Here is a 21,997-nt window from a genome sequence, read left to right on the forward strand (position 1 = left end):
TTTAAAAAATATCTTGTCAGGATATAAGGTCACTTCACTTTCTGTTTTTAACCTGTAAAAGTTATTTGCTTTGAAACAAAATTGCATACAGTACTCTTTCCTCTTGGGGATTCTTTTTTTTGGAGGAGTGTCTGTGCTCCAAGCTCCTTCAGGCTCCTACTAGCCAAAGTTATATCGCAAAGGTGGTCTGAATGGTATGTCATTTATTTAACTCTTTAATACTTAGCGCAGTTGTAAAATGTACAGTATTTTCTGGGGCTCCTTCTCTGAAAGGGGAAGAATATATCTATAAAATGTTTTATGAACCAGTTAAGATAATTTTGGATCTAGTTGAAAAAAGATTAAATTATTATTCACTTTGAAACTTACACCACTCATGCCAAAGTACTTGATGTTTATACTTATCTGGAGCTCGGAATCTTTATGCTACACAAATGTTTCAAACAAGGCAATGGCTTACACTTTACAAAGTTTAGAAATGACACCCAAAGGACAGAGGGTAACTTTTCACCAGTGTGGATGGAACAATGACGATGGGCACTTGTACCAGTCTGATCCAGAAGTCTCTGTGGTTTCTCCACTGGACCAGGTTATATGCACATGCGTGCATGTGGAGAAAGACAGGAAGGTGCCATTCAGTGTCATCGTTTCTCAAATGCTATTCTCTCTACGTGCAGGTCATTCAAGTAAGATGAGAATGTGCGTTTCCAAAATGCCCCCAGTTGTATCTTGGAATTTGTTTTAAATACAGAGGTAAGGTTGGTATGAGAATGTCTTTAACAACCAAAGAAATCAACCTAGATTAGGATACCTGGCATGAAAATTATCTAATTTTCAAAGCCTATGACCTGAGCTTGTAATGGGCAAAGGTGTATTCATTAAAGACATTTCTGGAAAGTACGTGCACTATCTACACATCTAGATATTGCTACAGAAGTTACACCTTGTGCCTCCCTTGGAAGACCAGAAGGAAGAAAGCCTGTCCCACAGACTGAAGTAGACTTCCACGCCGAGGGCGAGCCTGTTCTCTAGGGAGGCAGTGCCACACCTGAGGCGTTGTAACAACTCTCACACCAAGAGGGAGGAGAGGAGAAGGGGCCAAGTGAGAGGGAGGGAGGGAGGGAGGGAGAGGAAGTTACCACTCTAGGAGGCTGAGAGAGTCTGCATCCCAATCACAGTGCTTCATCAGGCAACAAGATTTTCTAGCTGGAAGGCACACAGAAAATGAACAGAACCATAACTAAGACAGTGGAAATTACAAGAAAAAAATCTCTTTTGGGCGTAAAGTACAATGTAGCATGAGGCTACCAACCAAGCGGACTTGAAACAACCTCTAACACAACCTCTAACAACCTTGAAACACAACCGGCTGACATTAGGGTCTGGGTCAGCAGGTGAAGAGGATTCAGTTACAATGATTCTTCAGCACTTAGTAAAGCTCCTGTGCCTTTTAAATGGAGACCCCCAATCCTCGATTAAAACAAAAGATTTAAAATTGTGGAGAGTTATACAAATATTTACTGTTGGTATGTCCCAAAGGTTAGACCAAGTTCACTGGCCCAGCTGAGTGGAGTCTTCCTTGCTTCATCCACCACCACTCAGAGTTATAAAGTCAACTAAACAGAAAAGATGGAAGAAGCAGTTATGAAATTTCTCACTTCTCTGCCTTGGTTATATGTCCATAATTTGCATACAATAAATAATATGCATTAAATTAAAAATCAGCATTAAAATTGGAAATGAGGAAAAAAAAGCACAGCAATCTGGTATTTTAAGGCAAAACAATAAAATGCTCTTTAAATATATACTTTATTATATCCACAGACGATAAAATCCCAGAGCTACTGTTAGGCACGTAAATACAGATCCTGTAAGAAAAAAAACAATTGTGCATAGTATTAGTTCTATGAACGATTACTTGCGGGAACATCTTTTTATTAAGAAAACAGACACTTTTCCACCAAGAAAGTAAAACCAAACCCAAGAAACTTGGCTTGCTCACTGATGTGCCACATCCCATGAAACACCTGCCTATTAGAAAACCCGACACCTGAGACCATCATCTTGAAAGTACAAATGCATCCAATATCCAAGAAAACTTTTCAGTAAAAGTACAGAATCACAACAATTCTGTGGTCACAAAGTATATGCACATGTAACACACAGGGACACACCTTTTAACTTGATGAGCAAATCCTACTTCTAAATACTATTAGACTTCAAAATATTGATTGATCCAAAATGTTAAATCTGAGTTAAAATAATGGCTAAGTAATATTTTTTGGTACATGAATCTTCCTTCCCTCTTTTGGCTCAAAAACTGCAAAAGGAAAATAACACCTTATAAGGAGTGTCACCCATTGAAGCAGAAAAGATCACAACTCAACTATCTGTAAAATATTCCATCTCGAATGTTACGAAAAATAACTCCAAATAACTATAGTTCAATGCCAGCATCTCATGAAATTTAAGATTCCATCAATAGTAGTAAATAAAATCATGTACTTTACAAAGAAAGAAAAAATGCCAATTATTGTATGATATTCCATCTATTGGAAATTGTAAGATGCCTTCCAATTTCAGAGATGTTAAAACATGAAAAAAAATTGTGTTAGAATCAACCAAATGCAATATCTGTCTTTGACTTAATTTATAAATTTTATTTATTTTGGGACTTCCCTGGCAGTCCAGTGGTTAGGACTCTATGCTTCCACTGCAGAGGGCACATGTTCGATCCCTGGTCGGGGAACTAAGATCCCACATGCCACGTGGCATGGCCAAAAAATTAAAAAAAAATTTTTTTTTGTTTAAATTTATTTTCAGCTTGTTTTAACTAATCTAGATAAAAAATGGCTTACCTGCTAAATATTTAATATTATCAAGCTTGTGTGACTCAAGCATGGTTTTGAGGCCAGCAACCTCGGTATCTATCTTCCTGTCTGTCTGCGTGATGGCCCGATCTTGCTGGGCGTGCTTTTAAAAGAAAGATTCACAGCATTAAACCACTTTGGATGCATCCCCTCTGCTGTTAGTCCTAGAGTCCCTTCCCAGCAGGGTCAGATTAAGGAGACCTGGGCTTTAGTCTGAGTTCTACTAGCCTCATGCTGTATTGTACTGGTCAGGGCTGTAGCTATCTCTAGGCCTGTTTCCTTCTGTTTGAGACAAAGAAAAAGGTAACACTGGCCCTGCCTTCACATAAGCTGTTTAGAGAATCAAGTGTGATAACTGATGGATGGAAGCTTTTTAAATTATAGACTGCTCTGCAAATAAGATTAAGATTATGAAGCTGGTCTGTTCTCAATGGCAATGACTAAGCCTCATCCTTCTGAATTCCTCTTAGTGAAAGGTATACAGAAAGTGCTTTAACAAAATGAATGGAATCTCAGGCAATCTAAAAGCAACAGCGCTCGCCTTGATGCTATTTCTGTTCAGTTTTAAAAAGTTTTCTTCCTTTATAGTTCGAATGCCAAGTGTTTTATTATTATGAGGCTTGGCTATACCAAGGACCTATATGCCTTCTTTCCCAAATATAATACAGTTAAACCAGATACACAATTAACTCCCAAAGGGTGGTAAGTTTGGTTGATGTTATAAAGGGTTTGTAACATTTCATTAATGCATAAAAGCATTGGAAATACTTCACTAAAAGTCCTAGGGCAAGTAAGTGGTTCCCTGTGATGAATAATTCAGGTAATGAATAAGGAAATAAATGCCTGGATGAGTAAAATATTCCAGAGGAATAGTTTAGTGTTCTCTCATGGAAGTCTCTTGCAGGTTTCAAAGGTCCCAGGAAATATAGGATGGTAAATAAGTTATGCATGCCATAAGCTAAAAATATAATAATACATCTCCATTCCTTATTATTCTTCAATCACTGAGATTTAAAGTTTCATTAAGATAATTAAGTATTTTGTGTTCCAAAAAATCCTATGATATTCCACTTCTCGGTATATATACCCAAAATAATTGAAAACAGGAACTCCAATATATATCTGTATGCCCATGTTCATAGCATTATTCACAATGGCCACAAGGATAATCAAAATGTACTACATCCATACAATGGAATATTATTTAGCCTTAAAAAGGAAAGAAATTCTGACATATGCTACAACATGGAGGAATCTTGAGGACATTATGCTAAGTGAAATACACCAGTCACAAAACGACAAATACTGTATGATTCCACTTACATGAGGGACCTAGAATAGTCAGACTCATAAACAGAAAGTAGAATGGTGGCAGCCAGGGGAGGAAGAAAGGAGGGGTTGGTGCTTCAAGGGTAGAGTTTCAGTTCTGCAAGATGCAAAGTGAATCTTTTCTTACCAATGACACCATTTCTGTTTTTACTTCCAGCAGCTTCCTTTCGTTTAATGAATACTGAAACAAACACGTAACACAGGTCAGATTCTGATTTATTCCCCTCTCCCTCCTCCTCCTCTGGTGCCTTAAATATTCTGGTCTCAGTAATTCCAAGAATATGTACCACTAGAAGCCACCCCTAGGGTAAAGTAGCCTACTTGCCTTCTCCTTTTGATCTGTGTTTTGGGGTTTCTTATTTATATTCACTCATCGCTCCAACATCTGGATTCCCTTTTGTCATCCTCCACCACTCTCTGCTGGTTTTCTCTTTTCATCTCTTCGCTGGGATGTCTGTCTCTAGGTCCCTCCCACTATTATAACAGCATTCCCTGGGACCAATTTAGATGGACATATGCTTTTTGGCTTTGAGAGGGTTGAAGTAAGTGGGGTAACAATTCAATTTAGGAGCTATCCCATTGTAACCACAAACAAAATTGGTCACTATTTGAGGCTTAGACAGAAGAGAGAAAAGATATAAAGTTGGGGAAAAAAAAGTTTCAAGGAATATTATTCTGTGACATAGATGTCGCCTTGTGATTATAAAACACTATGTAAATATACAGATACAAGAAATACACTAAACCGTCACATGTTGGTTTTAATTGAAAAAAACAAAAAACAAACCCACATGGGCATTGTCACAATCCAGTGTTACTAAGGGAACTGACTAGTTCTACCCAGAATTAAAATGGTATCTTGCCTTTGGCTATTAAAATCTATGCAAAGATATTGTGCAATTTTGTTGACACTGAGCCCAAAATCAGACACATCTCCTTAGTGGTGGGCGTTAGGATTTAACTGAGCAAATGAAAATCTATAATTTAAGTGAAGAATTAAAAAACTTCAATAAATTAACGTTGTTATAGGGGAAAAAATTAATGGTTTTGAAGTATCTAGAAACTTTATAGCTATACAGTGTTCCCCTGTGACTACTAGGGGGATAAAGTATAGAAACAGCATTGCTTAGGAGCAAAAAAAAAAAAAGAAAAAAACCCAAAACCCCAAACCAAGAACTAGCTGCAGGACCAAAGAATGCTCAACTCCAGGGAGGGAGGGAGGGAGGGCGGGGGGGGGGAGGGAGGGAGGGAGGGAGGGAGAAAAAGAGAGAGAGAGAGAGAGAGAGAGAGAGAGAGAGAGAGAAAGAGAGAAAGAGAGCTCTATGCACCAGATCACCACCAGAGGGCAGGGTGGAATGGGATTTTCTGCACCTCTTAAAACTCCAGTTTTCACTAAGTCAGTATTGACTCAACCACAAGAGAAAGGAAAAACCTAAGTCTTGATAGTGCCATGATTTTTTTTTAAACATCTTTATTGGAGTATAATTGCTTTACAATGTTGTGTTAGTTTCTGCTGTATAACAAAGTGAATCAGCTATACATATACATACATCCCCATATCCCCTCCCTCTTGTGTCTCCCTCCCACCCTCCCTATCCCACCCCTCTAGGTGGTCACAAAGCAGAGAGCTGATCTCCCTGTGCCTGCTTCCCACTAGCTATCCATTTTATGTTTGGTAGTGTATATATGTCCATGCCACTCTCTCACTTCGTCCCAGCTTACCCTTCCCCCTCCCCGTGTCCTCAAGTCCACTCTCTACGTCTGTGTCTTTATTCCTGTCTTGCCCCTAGGTTCTTCAGAACCATTTTTTTCCCTTTAGATTCCATATATATATGTGTTAGCATATGGTATTTGTTTTTCTCTTTCTGACTTACTTCACTCTGTAGGACAGACTGCCATGATTTTTAAAATAACATCTATATAGCTCCATCTCCCTGCACCCCAAAGCAGTTTACGGGCTACATTGCTTTTGAAACTGGCTGTAAATATCACCACAGTTAATTTTGTTGAAACAGTATTATAACTTTATTAAACAAGAGAATGAGAGGTTTGAATAGCTTATCTTCCTCAGTGCAGTTAAATTCATGCTAGCTACATACTAATATACTACTGTCCTGCACTTCAGAGTAATCTGAATTTAGGATTACCAAGAACGACTTCTCAGCTAGGTTAGTAAGTCACATAAATTCACTGGCTTTAATCCATGTTCACATCCCCTATCTCCCAATCTCCTAAATGAAGTTCTTCCTGGCTCGGTTAGCTACAGGAATCTTCCTAAATCAAGTGAATAAGGAATTCCTGCTAAGTCTACAACCCTGAGGACAAAGGTAACCAAAAGAGTTCTTCCTCTTCTAGATACTAGTCATATGCTAGTGATCATCACATATTTTAGTAATACTAAGTGATTTAATCTTCAAGGTTAAAAGTGTTTCAAGACTAGAAAGACAGGTAACACGGACATAATAATTATTCTGTATAACAAAGCTCAACTTAACTCTTGAAATCCAGAGGCAGTTTCAAAATACACTTAAGTACTTGTTTGAATTTCAATATTAGCTTCATTTATCATTGTAGCACAGTTTGGTTAAAAGTAAATTGTGAAAAATGAGGAGACAATGAAAAACTGTGAATACTCAGTTTCTGCATGTGCATCCAGTTCTTTGTTAGTAAGAAATGCTGTATATGCCCTATTTCTTTTTATGCTGAGAATAAAAAAGGTATCTAACTAATAAATAAAGAAATGCAAATACAGCCTGAACAAGAAGACAGACGGGTTAAAAGTCACTAGAGGCAACCCAACACATATAAAACATCCAACTTATCGTACCCCATGTTCATTGCAGCACTACTTACAATAGCGAAAACGTGGGAGGAACCTAAGTGTCCATAGATGGATGAATGAATAAAGAAAACGCAGTGCGTACATATATATGCAATGGAGTATTACTCAGTTATAAAATTTAAAAAAATCTTGCCATCTGCAAGAACACGGATGGACCTGGAGGGTGTTACACTCAGTGAACTAAGTCAGACAGGGAAAGACATATGCCATGTGATCTCACTTATATTTGGAATCTAAAAGAACCCAAAAAAACCCGAGCTCACAGGTACAGAGAACAGATTGGTGGCTGCCAGAGGTGGGCGGGGAGGGGGTGAAATGGGAGAAGGGGGGTCAAAGAGTACAAACGTCCAGTTACAGAATAACTGTGTTCTGGGGATGTAATGCACAGCATGGTGCCTAGAGTTAATAATACTGTACTGTACCGCTGAAAGTTTCTAAGGGGATCTTAAAAATTCTCATTATAAGAAAAAAAGTTTTGTAACTATGTGGGTGATGGATGTTAACCAGACTTACTGTGGTGATCATTTCACGATATATAAAAATATTGAATCATTACACTGTACACCTGAAATGTAATGTTGTATGTCAATTATATCTCATTAAAATTAAAAAAATTTACAAGAAGTTACTGTGAAAGCCCTGAGGGAAAAACATTGTATTTATAGGTATTACCTTTGAAATGCACATAAACAGGCATTTCAAAGGGAAGCGGAGCAATATTTCCACAGTTTTCTTAGGTCTTGGGCATGGATCCCACAAGTTGTTGTACTGACATATATATATGACATATATATATATATATATATGTCATATATATATATATATATATATATCCCTTCCACTTATTTACAACCCACATTTTGTGATATCTTTTTGGTAACAATTATATAGCACTACTTTCCCTAATAGAAAATTTCAATTTGATATAACTTCAAGAATCATTTAGAATTTGCACTTTAAAACAATGCAGTAAAGTCATTAAGATTTCTCTATTAAAAAAAATATGGAAATATTTTTTAAATCTTGAATTTTTAACATAGAATTTAATGTTATTTAATATTAATAATTTAATATTATTCAAATCAGATAATCAACTTAACTTTTGAAAAATCGGGACGAGGTTTAAGTCAATATCAAATAGATCAAGATTGAATTTAATTTCTTTATTCATGCCTAAGTGACACATAATTTAGTATCTCTGAAACATACAAGATTCAAACTTGCTTTGACCAAGATTTTAATTTTAGTGTTACTTTTGAAAGCATCAAATTTAAGCCTTAATTCAAAATATAGTCAAAATAAAGAAAAAACTGTGTCTAACAATGATATACAGGTAAATATTTAACAATACTTCTGAATGGTATGTAAACAGACTTGACCAAATGTTCCATCCTGCAAAGAAATTAATTCATACTATATTTTTAGTAAAGAAACATACCAATTCTTTTACTCTGCTCTTTTCTAGACTGAAATCTAATTTGGTATCTGTTCGGACTTTGATCACTTCATCCTAGTGGGAGGGCAAACAACAAAGAAAGAAAGAAATCCAAAGTAAGAGATCCAAACTCTGAGGATGTGCGCCTTCCCTGCTGCTTCCACTGCTCCACCCAAAGGGGCTAAGGGGAAGGGGGAAAGGGCGGGGCCAGGGGCGCGCACAGGAACGGAGCTGGAGACGAGCGGGGTCGGGAGACTGGCTAAGCGATGTCTGCAGTCAGCCCTGCTGGGACTTCCCAATTATATATACAAATAGTCCCCCTTTGATGTTTAAGTCAGTCTAGAGCGGGTTATTGTTGCTTTTAACCTCAAGATTCCCAATGCAATCACCTTGTGAAATTTATGAATCAAGCTGTTCCTTGGACAACTTTGGAAAGCAGAGATGGACTCAAAAAAGTAAAATATTAAATTCTGGTTTAAGTAAAGTCTTCCTACTGACACTCATCAAAATTTTTTCTTCTTTAACATCAATGTCCTTTCGACTTAAAAAAAAATCAAACAGCTGGCACAGTCAGCAGTTTAAAATCACGTGTAGTTCTCTAAAGACAGTCTCTCCTAAGATAATCTAAGGGTTCCAGGTGGCTATTTTAGAAAATTTTTAATTTAAAAATGACTTCATTCCTTCTAGATCGCAATTTTTTTAATGAATTTGGTTACAGACATCAGTAACTTATTCATTGGCTATGTTCTTGGTTAAATCTTCCAATGTGCACTTTCGAGACACATCACACCAATATTTAACACAGAATTAAGTTTTTAAGAACATATAAGTATTTCGGACATTATATTTATTACTAAGCTTATGTAATTATAAACAAGCAAGCAAACAGGAATGAAGATCTTACCATTACTTGTTGTTTTAACTGATGTAGTTCAAGTTTTATTTTCTAAAAACACATTAACAAGAAATGTCAAGGATATATTTAGAAGATTATGAAAAACATAACAAACAACTATTAGAACATGTATTTGTGAACAAGTTCTTTCCTCATTCAACACAAATTCGGCCACGTTCAGAATACAAGCATAATTGAATAGTCTCAGTGGCAGAAATGACTGTCGTGCCAGGATGGTACTACAATCATGGTGTGTCTTGAGATACGTCTTAATCCATCTTGAAGGCCACATAAAATTAGTAACACAACGGTTTTCAATATATTCATCTCCCTTCAGAGCAGGGGCTCTTAATTCCTCCTTCAATTTTTCTTTGAACTAATTCTGCCCTCAAATAACTGAGTTCCAGACAACTTTGACAGTTTCACAGTTTACCTTTTCCTAGCAAAAGAAGGATCTTTTGCTAGGCGGTTTCTTATAAGATTAAGACCAACAGATAATAAATGAACTTCCTTCATGGGACTTTAAATAGGGCTGAAAATAAAGGAAGACACGAAGATAGCACTTATTTAAACGCTGATCCCAAACACCACACTTGAAGAAACGAAGCGATATTTTACAGCAGCACTTATTCATAATAACCTCAAACTGGAAACAACTCTAATATACGTCGCAGTAGAATAACGCGGCATATTCCTATAATACTATGAACAATGCAAAAGAATGACCTATCACTGCAAGACACGCTGTGATTCCATCTGATAAAGTTCTGGAACAGCCAAACCACTCAATAGCCATGTTAGCCAGGATAATGGTTTCCGCTGCGGGAGGTGTGACCAGAAGGGGGCGTCCGCAGCACTTCTGGGGCACTGGTCTATTTTTTTTTTAATATATATATTTTTTTATTTCTTGATTTGACTGATAGTCTATACTGAAAATTCATCGAGATGTACACTTGTTTGTACACTTCTGTGTGTGTAAATCATATCTCAATGTCTTAATATAAAGCATTTGGTAAATATGAGTGGTTCTTTAGTTTTACCTCATTTTCTGATCTGAGGGCTGAAAATTCACTCTTCTCCAAAATAATCATATCTTTTTTCACATTGGCAATCTGAGACATTATTTCCTGAAGAGTGATCTCCTGGGAAAAGAAAAACAAAACATATAACCTAGTCTGGCCTAGGAACTCTACCTCCTACTGTCTCTACCCAGTATCATCTTATTGAGAAACTAGAAGGACATGGGAACAAAGAAAGAGGTTCAGCAAGGTCCTCCTCTGTCTGAAAATGAGAAAAGAATAAGAACTCATTTCCAGTGTCGGCATCAAGTGAATCACAGTTAAAAGGGTGGCAGTCAGAGGACCAGCTGCTGTAATTCTAGCCACATCTCCATTTATTAAAGCACGGTTGACTAGAATAGTCAGTTTTCAAACCTAAGTGATTCTGTAACAGCTGACTAAATAGCTTTGAATAAATATTTTTTATGCCACTGTAACCATCTGTCTCTCGTTTATGTTAAAATTACTATATGCTTTTCAACAGAATATTATCCCAAAACATATATTACAAATAATACTCATTAGATTTCAAATTTGCTCAAGTGCCCCAGCAAAGCTACCTGCTGCATCTTGGTGACCATATCTTTGTAGACGATATCCATGTTGGCCTCCATGATCTTGACCAAGGCAGAGACAATGATTTCTGCTTGTTGAGTAGTAAACCCTAGGCAAACACACAAAGACAGTCACTCAGGAGACTCTAGTTGCCAGAATTAAAAAATCCTTCATAGAAAGGGGGAGAATGCAAACTGACACATGCAAGTGGATGTCTGAATTCAGAAGCAGGTGGAAAGCCTAGTGTAGCAGGAGGGTAGAGTCTAGCCACAGGCTGTGATGTGTCTGTCACTTGGAACAAGTAGGACACATCGGAGTGTTTCCTCGTGTAAAATGAGGGATTGGGATGACTGAGCTCTGATGTCCCTCCTAGCCATCAAAAACCATGTTTTCAAAAAGAGAATGCATAATGACACAGGGGATGCCTGCAGTGCAAGGTCAAGTGAAAAGATGCAAGACTCAAAACTATAGATACAATTTATTTCTTCTGTAATTTAACAAAGATTCTAGGTAATTGTGTTGTCTAAATTTTCTATAATGGATGTGACTTCCTTAATTTCAAAATGTATATGTTAGTAAAAAATAATTTACTTAAGTAGAGAAAGCTTATTTTATTTCCAGCACAAATCAGTCAAATCAGTGGCTATATAAATAATAATTCAGCTGTTAATTTACTTAATGTTAAAAGACAAAATTGGCTCTTATATTTTTCTTCCATAATTTTCCTCAATCACGAGTGGGGGGGGCTCAAACTGGAAAAAATATATTCTTTTATACTCAATAAATGCTGCTGAACTGAATTACCTAAAGACTCAACTCAGCAGTGCTACTGTTTTTAATAACTTTAGGTAGTAACATATTTCACATTGAAAATTGTAATTAAAATGCTTAATTTTAAATGCTTAAGATGCATAAGTCCCTGGAATACAATTCTTTCCGTTAAATACTTCCAGCTACGGGCTTCCCTGGTGACGCAGTGGTTGGGAGTCCGCCTGCCAATGCAGGGGACACGGGTTCGTGCCCCGGTCCGGGAAGATCCCACATGCCGCAGGGCGGCTGGGCCCGTGAGCCATGGCCGCTGAGCCTGCGCGTCCAGAGCCTGTGCTCCGCCACGGGAGAGGCCACAGCAGTGAGAGGCCCACGTACCGCAAAAAAAAAAAAAAAAATACTTCCAGCTGTAAAAACTTCAGAAGAATTTACTGATTCTTGTAATTAATCCATGGCACATTTGTTTGGATAAAGTTATAACTGATTCAATTTGGATGAGATTAAGCATATTTTATAATAAAAAAAAGAAAGCAACAAATTTAAAGGAGACAAAAAGACCTCCAAAGACCTACTCTTTTCACTTTATTCAAAATCCTTTAATTTTCAATGTGTGGGTCATGAACAGCTAGAAAAAAATCACCCAAATGTGAACACTGTTTAACTCTGGTACTGGGAATCAGAGTAGCTTTTCTTGTTTCTTTTCTGTCTTCCTAATTTTTTAAAAATGAACATGTCTTTTGAAAATTTTAAAACTTATTAATAAGAGTTCATAGTTAAACATAATTAGGTTTGGGAATTATGAAGAACAGAAAGAGGGAGACCAAAGAGAACTTACACTGATAAGAAAAGAAACTTTAAAGCCTTATAATTTAGAACCACCTATAGGAGGAGAAAGGATAAGAAAAAGGAGAAGCCTGAAAACCTCCTGGGTTGCCATATGCAAATTAATTTTTGGTAGGAATGAGAGAACGGGACAGAATCAGGGCTAGTGAGATTACAGACACAGAGAAAGTTTTGTGAATCAAGGGACATAACTCTGGAGAGAAAAAGGGATAAAGGATGGAGCATTCCTTGAGGGGTCCTTCCTGGCCTTATCCTAACCCAGCCATCGCAGACACCCATCATTCATGTAAGCACCTTCACACCCTACATCCAGTGGGGTCTTCACATCACTGGTCTTGAAATATGCAAATATTCATGGGCCAGGGTTTGAAAATCAAGAAAAGCAGGCAGTACATATATTGAAACATCATATTTTAAACATTCAACATCTGCTATTTCTAATTTGTCAAAAATAAATAAATAAATGGATTTTGAAAGGGGGGAGGGGAAACAAATACCACCTCGCACTGGGAAACAGGATTTGCGACCACTGCAGCTACCTGGCCATAGTTACACGTAACTAAATTAATGATGTTCCTTTAATATCATCAAACATCTAGTGTATGTTGAGATGCCCCTATTATCTCTAAGATGTCTTTTTACAGTTGGTTACTTTGAATACAAGAACACAGGTCCATCAAAAAGAAAAAAGAAAAAGAAACAGAACGAAAGAAAAAGAAAAGTAGAAAGACTTCTGCTTAACAAGATAATTTTAGATGCCCCTCTTCTCACTTTTACTTTTCTTTTTTAAATTCTGAGCTGAAAGCAGTCTTGGTGAAAAAGACTAACTGTTTCAAGTTTGAGAAGAAAAGGTGTAAAAATTATCACAGGGCATGTGACAGTTTTCCCAAAGTGCATTCAAGTACATTACTTAACACTCAAAGGGCTCTTTGGAATTCTTACCAAGGGAGAAATGGGAACTGAGAAGGCAGAAAGGACTGTGAGACCAAGCAGCTGGAACGTGGCAGAGCTCGAATCCAGAGCTGCTAACCATCCCACATAAGCACAGAGAGATCCACCCCAACACAGTGTCCTGGGCATGTAAAGCACGTCTACACAGGGCAGCTTTTCAGATATGAACACACACAACAGGATGAATAACTATACAATAAAGTCAAAACACAGATTTATTTCAGACATAAGCTATGATATCTGAGATTCTGATTTTGAGAATATATGTGTCACAGTAGAGAGAATTATAATGTGTATTAAATTGCATATTTGTCTAGATAAGATTAAATATGAGAATGCTACCTATATATTAAGTGCACTTTCAATAACTCATACATGTCACAGCAATCTTTTACATTAGTTAACTCAACAGCAGTAAGAGAAAAAGTCTGAATATTTTTAAAAAATCACAAGCTGGAATTATCAATAATTGTTGCTCAGCAACATTTTAATTTCATAAAAATTTTAAAGCACACAAGATGCACAGGAATAAAACCATCACTTTGGTGCTTAGACAGCTGTCACAGGAATCATTCCTGAGCTTTACTGGTTTATGTCTAATTTTTCACCTATAATACCATACTTCCAGAGTAATATTATAAACATACGCTTCACTTGGACAAAGAGAGTATGTGGGAGAAAAGTCTCAATTGTATGGATGAAGCAAAAATGTCCTTAAACAAAAAACAAGAACTTAAAAAATGGAGACTGACCAAAAGATTTCCTACAGACTTAAAAGTCAAAGAGAAATATGAGAAATTCGATAAGATCATAAGGGAAGTCCTAATTTATAGTGTTTTTCTATGGCACTGAGTAACCAAATGAGAGAGGATTACCATTTTCTTCGAGTAAACACACGAAGGCATGGGTGTCAAAGTAGAGCTTCCTACTCCGAGAAGAGGTGAAATCTCTCCTTTTGCTCTCCAGATGCAGGCTCCCAGCACAGACGCTAAGCTCTAGAATGGAAAGGACAATACAGTTCAAAACAGGTGGATGGTAAACAGGTGGATGTTTGATGGTAAACAAAAGCAACTCAGCACCATGAAAAAACAGGGCATACCTCAAAAGTCTATCTGGTTTTTTACAACAGCTTTATTGAGACATAACTTAGATACATATGCTTCACCCATTTCAAATGTATACTCCAGTTGTTTTCAGTATATTTACAGTGCTGTGCAACCATCCCACAATAAACTTCAGAACATTTTCATCATCTCCAAAGAAACCCTATACCCTCTAGCTATGCTCTAGCTATCACCCCCTCATCTTCCTACTTCCCCCCAGCAATCACTTATTTTCTGTCTCTATGAATTTGCCTACTCTGGACATTTCATTTGAATAGAATCATTAGGATATGTGATATTTTGTGACTGGTTTCTTTTACATACAGTGATATTTTCAAGGTTCACCCACCAGTGTAGTATGTCGGCATATTTCCTTTTATTGCCAAATAATATTTCATTGTATAGATATGCCAATTATTTTTTACCTCGTCATCAGTTGAAGGACTAACTGTATGAGGGTTCCAATTTCTCCCCATCCTCAACATTGTTATTATCTGTCTTTTTTATTACAATTATCCTATTGGGTGTAAAGTGGTATCTCATTGTAGTTTTGATTTGCATTTCCTGGATGGTTAATGACGTACATCTTTTCATGCACTTATTGGCCATTTGTATATCTTCTTTGGAGAAATATCCATTCAGACCCTTTGCCCATTTAAAAAATTTGGGTAATCTTTTTATTACTGAATTAAGAGCATTCTTTATGCATTTTAGATACATGTTCCTTATCACATGTATGATTTGCAAATATTCCCGTTCTGTGTGTTGGCTTTTACTTTCTTGATGGTGCCTTTTGAAGCACAAAACTTTTTAATTAAGTCCAATTTATCTTTTTCTTTTGTTCCTTATGCTTTTGGTGTCATATCTAAGAAACCACTGGCTGATCTGGGCACACAGAGATTTACATCTGTTTTCTCCTAAGAGTTTTGTAGTTTTAGGTCTCACATTTAGGTCTTTGATCCTTTTGAGTTGATTTCTGTATATGGTGTGAGATGGGGGTTCAACTTCATCCTTTTGCATGTGGAGGTCCAGTTGTCCCACACTATTTTCTCCCTTAAATTGTCTTGTGACTCTCATCAAAAATCAACTGACTATAAGTGGGAGGATTTATCTGTGGATTCTCCATTCTATGCCATTGATTTATATGTCTGCCCTTCTGCCAGTGCCACATGTTCTTGATTACTTGTAACTCTGTAGTAAGTTTTGACATCAGGAAGTGAGTCCTCCAACTTTGTTCTTTTTCAAGATTGTTTTGGCTATTCTGAGTCCCTTGCATTTCCATGTGAATTTTAGGATCAGTTTATCAATTTCTGCAAAGAAGCCACTTGAAACTTTGATAGAGATTGCGTTGAATCTGTAGGTCAGTTTGGGGGAGTACTGCCATCTTAACAATACTAAATTCTTCCAACCATGAACTTGGGATGTCTCTCCATTTATTTAGGTCTTTAATTTCTTTAATAATGTTATATATATTTCAGAGTATAACTTTTGTGCTTTTTTTGGGTGAAATTTAAGTATTTTATTCCTTTTGATGCTACTGTAAAGGGAATTGTTTTTTAGATTTTTCGTTGCTAATACATAGAAATACAACTGACTTTTGTTTTTGTACAATTTGTATATTGATCTTGTATCCTGCAATCTTGCTAAATTTGTTCATAAGCTTTAATAGTTTTTTTTAGTGAATTCCTTAGAGTTTTCTATGTACCAGGTCATGTCATCTGTGAACAGTGATAATTTACTTCTTTTACAATCTGGATGCCTTTTCATTTTCTTGCCTAACTGCCCCGGCTAGAACTTCTAGTAGAGTGTTGAACGGAATGGTGACAGCAGACATCCTTGCTCCGGACTTTGGAGGGAAAACACTCCTTCTTTCACCATTAAGTATGATGGTAGCTGTGGGTATTTCAGATGCCCTTTATAAGGTGAGGCGGGTTCCTTCTGTTCCAAACTTGTCAAGTGTTCTTTAACACGAAGAGGTATGGAATTCTGTCAAATTCTTTGTCTTTTGTGATGATCATGTAGTTTCTCTCCTGTATGCTGTGGATGTGGCGTACTACATGAATAGATTTTTCAGATGTTAAGTGAACCTGCTATTCCTGAGACAGAATCCCACTTGGTCATGGTATATACTCCTTTTTACATATTGCTGGATTTGGTTTGCTAGTGTTTTCATAAAGATATTGGTCTGTAGTTTTCTTTCCTTGTCTTTGCAAAAGCCTACCTTTGGAGAGATGTGTTCTAACAATTTATATATTACCTTTGCTATGGATTTCTGTGCGTTTAACCACAGATCCAACCTGTTTTGTAAACCTGTTTCAAGGTGCTCATTTGAAAGAGGTAGATAGTAATGGTTTCCTGGCTTTTGTATTCCACAAACCACAAAAAACAGCTTTAAAAAAACAGAACAATTGCAATGCGAACTTGTAATTTTGTCAAGAAAGGACATTTAAACATAATACCTCCTTACAATCACACTAAAAAAGGCATTTTGACAGAAAATGAGAGATGGACGATATAAAATAAAAAAATCTTTCATTTAAATGTAATAAACATAGCTATATAAAAATCTTGCTTCATACTTGTTCTTATTTTTCCATGATGCCAGGTGTTGTAGAAGAGAGGGAGAAGACAAAATAGTCATTTACTAACTCAAAGTTCAAAGGTTTTCTCAGTACCTGTCCTAAATGACCAGAAAAATACTTCAGCTAATCAACTCTTATTCTCAACCCGTAAACACTCAAAGGAAATTCCAAGTAAGCAAAAAATGTGACATGGACAGGACCCTACAGACCTGCTGCTTTTCTGTAAGACGACAGCAGTGGTTCCCAAATTACTAGCAACGTGGAAGGAGTGGGGTGGCTGTGGTCACAGTCTGCACCAAGGTAAGTACCAGAGAGCCAGGAATCACTCTGTACCAAACACGGTTTGCAGACTGACAAAATATAAAATGCAACAACTCGTGTATGCATGTGTGTGTTTAATGGTTAAAAAAAAAGGTGGGCCGGATGGTGTTTAGATTCAAAGAAGCACTAGCCTATAGTGTAAGGCCCTTGGCAAGGCATACAAAGCCTGTCCTAATTTAGCCACTTATCGTTTCAGCTTTTGTTCTAGCCACCTAAACTATTCTGTTTACTGCACGTGCAGACCTTGGTACTCCATCCTTAAGGTTGGCTTGCTCCCCTTTCTCAACTGGTAAGTTTTAAGCATCCTTTTTACCCTTCCTCATCCAATGTGACAACATGGTAAGCATCCATTATGTTCCGGGCAGGGCACTATGCTACCCTGCAAGGTTCTTTCTGCTCCCTCCTCCCAGGTCAGGGAGCAACCTTTATTGCTTCCTTATCTGTGTTCTCAGCCCGGTACAGATAGCTCTACCACAGCACTTACGTTTATTCCCATGTCTGTATATTAGTCCAAGCTCCCCCAGAGCGGCCAGTTACTTTTGTGTCACTAGGAGAGGGCCTGGTATACTGCAGGCCAGAAATAACTTAAAAGAAAATTCAATTGTAAGAATTCTAAGATCCAAATCTAGAGACTATATAGAAAGAGAGTTTGAGATGAACCCCCTTCTGCTCCTCACCTATGGTCTTCCCTTTTCACGTTAAGGGCGCTCACTTAAATCTGGCACCTCTTTTTCCATCCTTTATCTCCAGCCCTGGGCCTCCATGAGAAGAGACCCTGACACAGAACAGCCCGAGCTGGATGGTAGATAGATGAATGAATGAATGATTGTACCTCTTACAGGTGCAATGTATAATATATATACATATATATAAATATATATGTATATGTATAAGTCTCTTTACAAGCTACCCTGCCCACTTCAGAACCGTGCTGGACTGTCCCGTGGGTCAGGGAGCTTGAGAACATCTGGGTCTCGAACTGGCTTGGGAAAATTGATGGGATTATTCTAGTCCCAAATTCCTTTTTTCTAATAACAATAATCATTCATGTGATTTAAAACAAAACTGCAGGCAAGCTTATTTCAAAGATATATTGTGGGCTGAAAAGAGGAGAAAGGGCCTAGTCACTCGTCACTTGGCCCTCAACTCTGGCTGATGGAGGGTGAATTCCGTCTTGCCTCTATCACAGGGCAGCGCCTGGGACAGAGCAGTACTCTGGCACTGGGAACACCTCTGACTCACTTTTCCTCCTTTATTGTGACAACAAAACGAGGCCCAAGAACTATGAATTCCCACTAATAACCGGGAAACAAGTAAAGAGAGCTATGTTAAAGTGTAATATGTAATTCTCCTTTTGGGGGGCCATCAGCATATCAAAAGGATGTGAAAACACACACACTATTTGAGCCCAGAGCTAGCCCTGGACAGGGGAGGAAACTGAGCACAAATTTCCTATTCATAAACATCCTTAAGTCTAAGTAGCTCTACTGAGAACCCTGGACACCAAACAGACCACTAGCCTGAAGACAAAGGGTCAAAATTCTCATTAGCTGATGGAATTATGGGAGGAAACCAAATCACAAATTACCAGTTTGTCAAAAAAAGAGCAACAAAAGGCAAAGTACAGAAATAAAGACTCACAGGTACTGCAGGACACTGACAGAGTTCACCACTCATTTCCCAGCCTCTGGACATAAAGCTGCTTTCACTCTTTGCACTACCAACCAGTTTCTCCCCCAGCCAAAGGTATTTTTTTTTTCGGTACGCGGGCCTCTCACAGCTGTGGCCTCTCCCGTTGCGGAGCACAGGCTCCGGACGCGCAGGCTCAGCGGCCATGGCTCACGGGCCCAGCCGCTCCGCGGCATGTGGGATCCTCCCGGACCGGGGCACGAACCCGCGTCCCCTGCATCGGCAGGCGGACTCTCAACCACTGCGCCACCAGGGAAGCCCCGCCAAAGGTATTCTTAAATTTTAGATGCAACTAACATTTACCGACCATGTCTGTTGAGAAAAACGTTTTCTTAAATAGCCATCAGTGTAGTTACTGAGAGCCACTGATGGATATGCATAGACTATCCAAAGTTAGATTTTTGCCAAGTTTGCTAATTAATAAGGATTCTCCCGGATGATTTTTTAATCGGCAATTTGTAATCTAGTAAACTGAGTCTAATCTCATGCAGGCCGTGACTGCTCTCACCTCCTTAAAGTATTTAATGAAATGCCAACTTCTCAATGAAGCAAACTTATTCCGAGGACTCCATTTAAATTAGCAACTGAAGGCCCACTCCACCTCCTAACCTTTACCTCCTCTATTTTTTCCGACAACATTTACCAAATATTATTATATATGTATATATATTAATCTCCTCTGCTACAATTAAGCGCCAAGAAGGAAAAGAGTTTGTTGACTGATAACCATTCCGAGTTCCCAGAAAAGTGCCAGGCAGAGTAATGAACCCACGAGAGTTTGCAATTAAATTGTGAAACAATCCCTTCGTCTCCCAGAGCTTCGAGCCTCAACTTGCCAGCTTCCTGCACACCCCTTCACCCGAGCCCCCAAACGCTGTGCACCTGACAAAACGGCTCTACAAACGCGCGTGCGCTGTGCCCGCACGCACCGCCCCCAACCCCACCCCGCCGCAGCCCACCACGCTTTGCGCCAGACACCTGGTGCCCGCATTCTGAATAATTCGGGTCTTTTCACCCGAGGAAGCCCAGGTTTGCGTGGCCCAGAGGGCGGGACCAGACAGACCTTCATCCCCACACCCGGAGGAGCCCGGCGACCTCGGCTGACCCGCCCAGCTCCCGCCGCCCCGGCCCTCACCTCTCCTGGAGGAAGCGAGGGCAGCCACCTGGCCGAGGCACAGGTGGAGCGCGCCCGCCGCCCAGGTGACGCCCGGGGCCAGGCCCGGCTGGCACCTCCTCGCGCAGCCGCGCCCCGCCGGGGCAGCCGAGGGCCCGGCGCGCGAGCGCTCCCAGTCCGCCAGCGGCCGGCGCGGGGAGGCAGCAGCCAGGCGCGGGGAGGGCAGCAGCAGGAGGAGGAGCAGCGGGGAGGCACGTGACGCGCCGCCGCGGGCCGCCGGGGCGCGGGGGCGCAGCGCCCCCAGACCGCCGAGGAGCCCGGGCAGGAGGTGGCGCGTGGGGACGCCGCGGCCTCCGGGGCCTCCACCGCGGCCGGCGACCAGGGAGAGCAGAAGCCGCCGGCGGCGCTTCGACCTCTCGTTCGTGACGGAGCCGCAGTCCATCCCTGACGCGGTCACTGGCCCGCGAACGCGCTCATGCCGGTCACGCGCGGCCCCAGCCAGACACCGACGGCAGGAGCGAGCGTGGGCGGTAGTACCGAGCCTGCGCTTTCCTGCCGGATGGGCGGGGCTCCGGGCATTCTCCGGGGGCGGAGCTGAGCGGCTAGGCGGGGCTCCGGGCTCGCGCCGGGGGCGGGACTGGGCTCCCAGTGCGCGCTGGGGGAGGGGCTGGGCGGCGGGCGCCCGGGGCGGTGCAGAGATCATCCCGCGGAGCAGGCACCCCGGGAGAGGCGAGTCTGGTCCAGAGCGAGCACCCGGCCCGCTCGGTGTAGGCGACTGGGAAGACCAGGAGGTGGGTGTGGACCGAGAGCGGAACTGGAATGAGCTCGGCGCTGCCACGATTTGCATATTTATAAGGACATACACGGATGTCCTTATAAAGACATAGTTACCCTGGCGCCCTTCAGAAGCCCATGAAAAGTCCGTGCACCACCGGGCTGCCCTGGGTTTTCCAGACTTTCCCCGTCCGAAGTCCCCCAGTGTGTTATCTCTGGGGTGCATTTTAAGGAATTATTAACAGGGCCGAGGGAACAGCGCTTATATAGTCCACACATTTAAATCTAAACTTTAAGAGCTTGTTTCCGGATTAGTGTATCATAGGATTAAAAAATCTCAATCTTGGAATTTCAAACGTAGGGCCTTGAGTTTTAAATGAGACCTACTGGTATAAAAAGATATCTGAGACTAGCGGCGTTCAGTTCAGTGAGCTTTTTGAATGCCTACTGCACCTGTCTCAGTTACTGGTCCTTTGTGTGAACTCTGTACTGTTTCTTGAATGAAGGAATGAAATGCACAAGGCACCAGCCTAGAAGATACAAAGAAAAATGAGATTGTCCTTGTCCTCTAGGAGTGGTTTTCTTATCCACCCATATGTGTACAATACATGAGGGAAGAAGAATGTGTTATGAGCCATAAGAGAGCTACAAAGTGCTGGTAAGAGAGAAGAGAGGGCATATGGCTGTGGAAATGGCTATCAACATATAAAAAATTAAAAATATTAAGGTGCAAGTAGACACTTTCATAAAAGGTTAGTAGGAATTATACATTTGTAGAACTGGTAGGGAAAGCAATTTAGCAATATGTACAAAAGTGTTTTATGGTTGTAAATTTTGCTCAAGTCACCCAACTCTGAAAATTTAACCT

General features: G+C 39.8%; 1 protein-coding gene across 3 annotated transcripts; it reads right to left on the reverse strand.

Annotated features, from left to right (window-relative positions):
* Nucleotides 1-1,469: 1,469 nt before the first annotated feature.
* Nucleotides 1,470-20,902, reverse strand: MCUR1 (mitochondrial calcium uniporter regulator 1). Of its 3 annotated transcripts, XM_082664377.1 has the most exons (10): nucleotides 20,377-20,902; nucleotides 14,422-14,541; nucleotides 10,990-11,093; nucleotides 10,412-10,513; nucleotides 9,381-9,422; nucleotides 8,480-8,551; nucleotides 4,327-4,380; nucleotides 2,859-2,973; nucleotides 1,809-1,868; nucleotides 1,470-1,616 (listed from the first exon to the last, which is right to left on the reverse strand). In XM_082664377.1, the coding sequence occupies exons 1-9, from the start codon at nucleotides 20,795-20,797 to the stop codon at nucleotides 1,813-1,815; spliced, it is 1,086 nt and encodes a 361-aa protein (XP_082520503.1). In that variant the 5' UTR covers nucleotides 20,798-20,902; the 3' UTR covers nucleotides 1,470-1,616; nucleotides 1,809-1,812. The 3 variants fall into 3 exon arrangements, with proteins under 3 accessions (XP_082520503.1, XP_082520502.1, XP_082520504.1); XM_082664376.1 differs by having other exon boundaries at nucleotides 1,470-1,868; XM_082664378.1 differs by lacking the exon at nucleotides 9,381-9,422 and having other exon boundaries at nucleotides 1,470-1,868.
* Nucleotides 20,903-21,997: the final 1,095 nt, after the last annotated feature.

This window comes from Grampus griseus (assembly GCF_964374135.1).
Source record: "Grampus griseus genome assembly, chromosome: 10".
NCBI lineage: Eukaryota > Metazoa > Chordata > Mammalia > Artiodactyla > Delphinidae > Grampus > Grampus griseus.

Bases quoted from the DNA above. Each gene is read 5' to 3' on its own strand.
- MCUR1 (XM_082664377.1), bottom strand. From the start codon at position 20,797: ATGGACTGCGGCTCCGTCACGAACGAGAGGTCGAAGCGCCGCCGGCGG. The intron at 14,542-20,376 runs GTGAGGGCCGGG...TTTCCATTCTAG, and splicing joins CCTCGCTTCCTCCAGGAGAG to AGCTTAGCGTCTGTGCTGGG. The intron at 4,381-8,479 runs GTATGTTTCTTT...TGTTTGTTTCAG, and splicing joins AGAGCAGAGTAAAAGAATTG to TATTCATTAAACGAAAGGAA.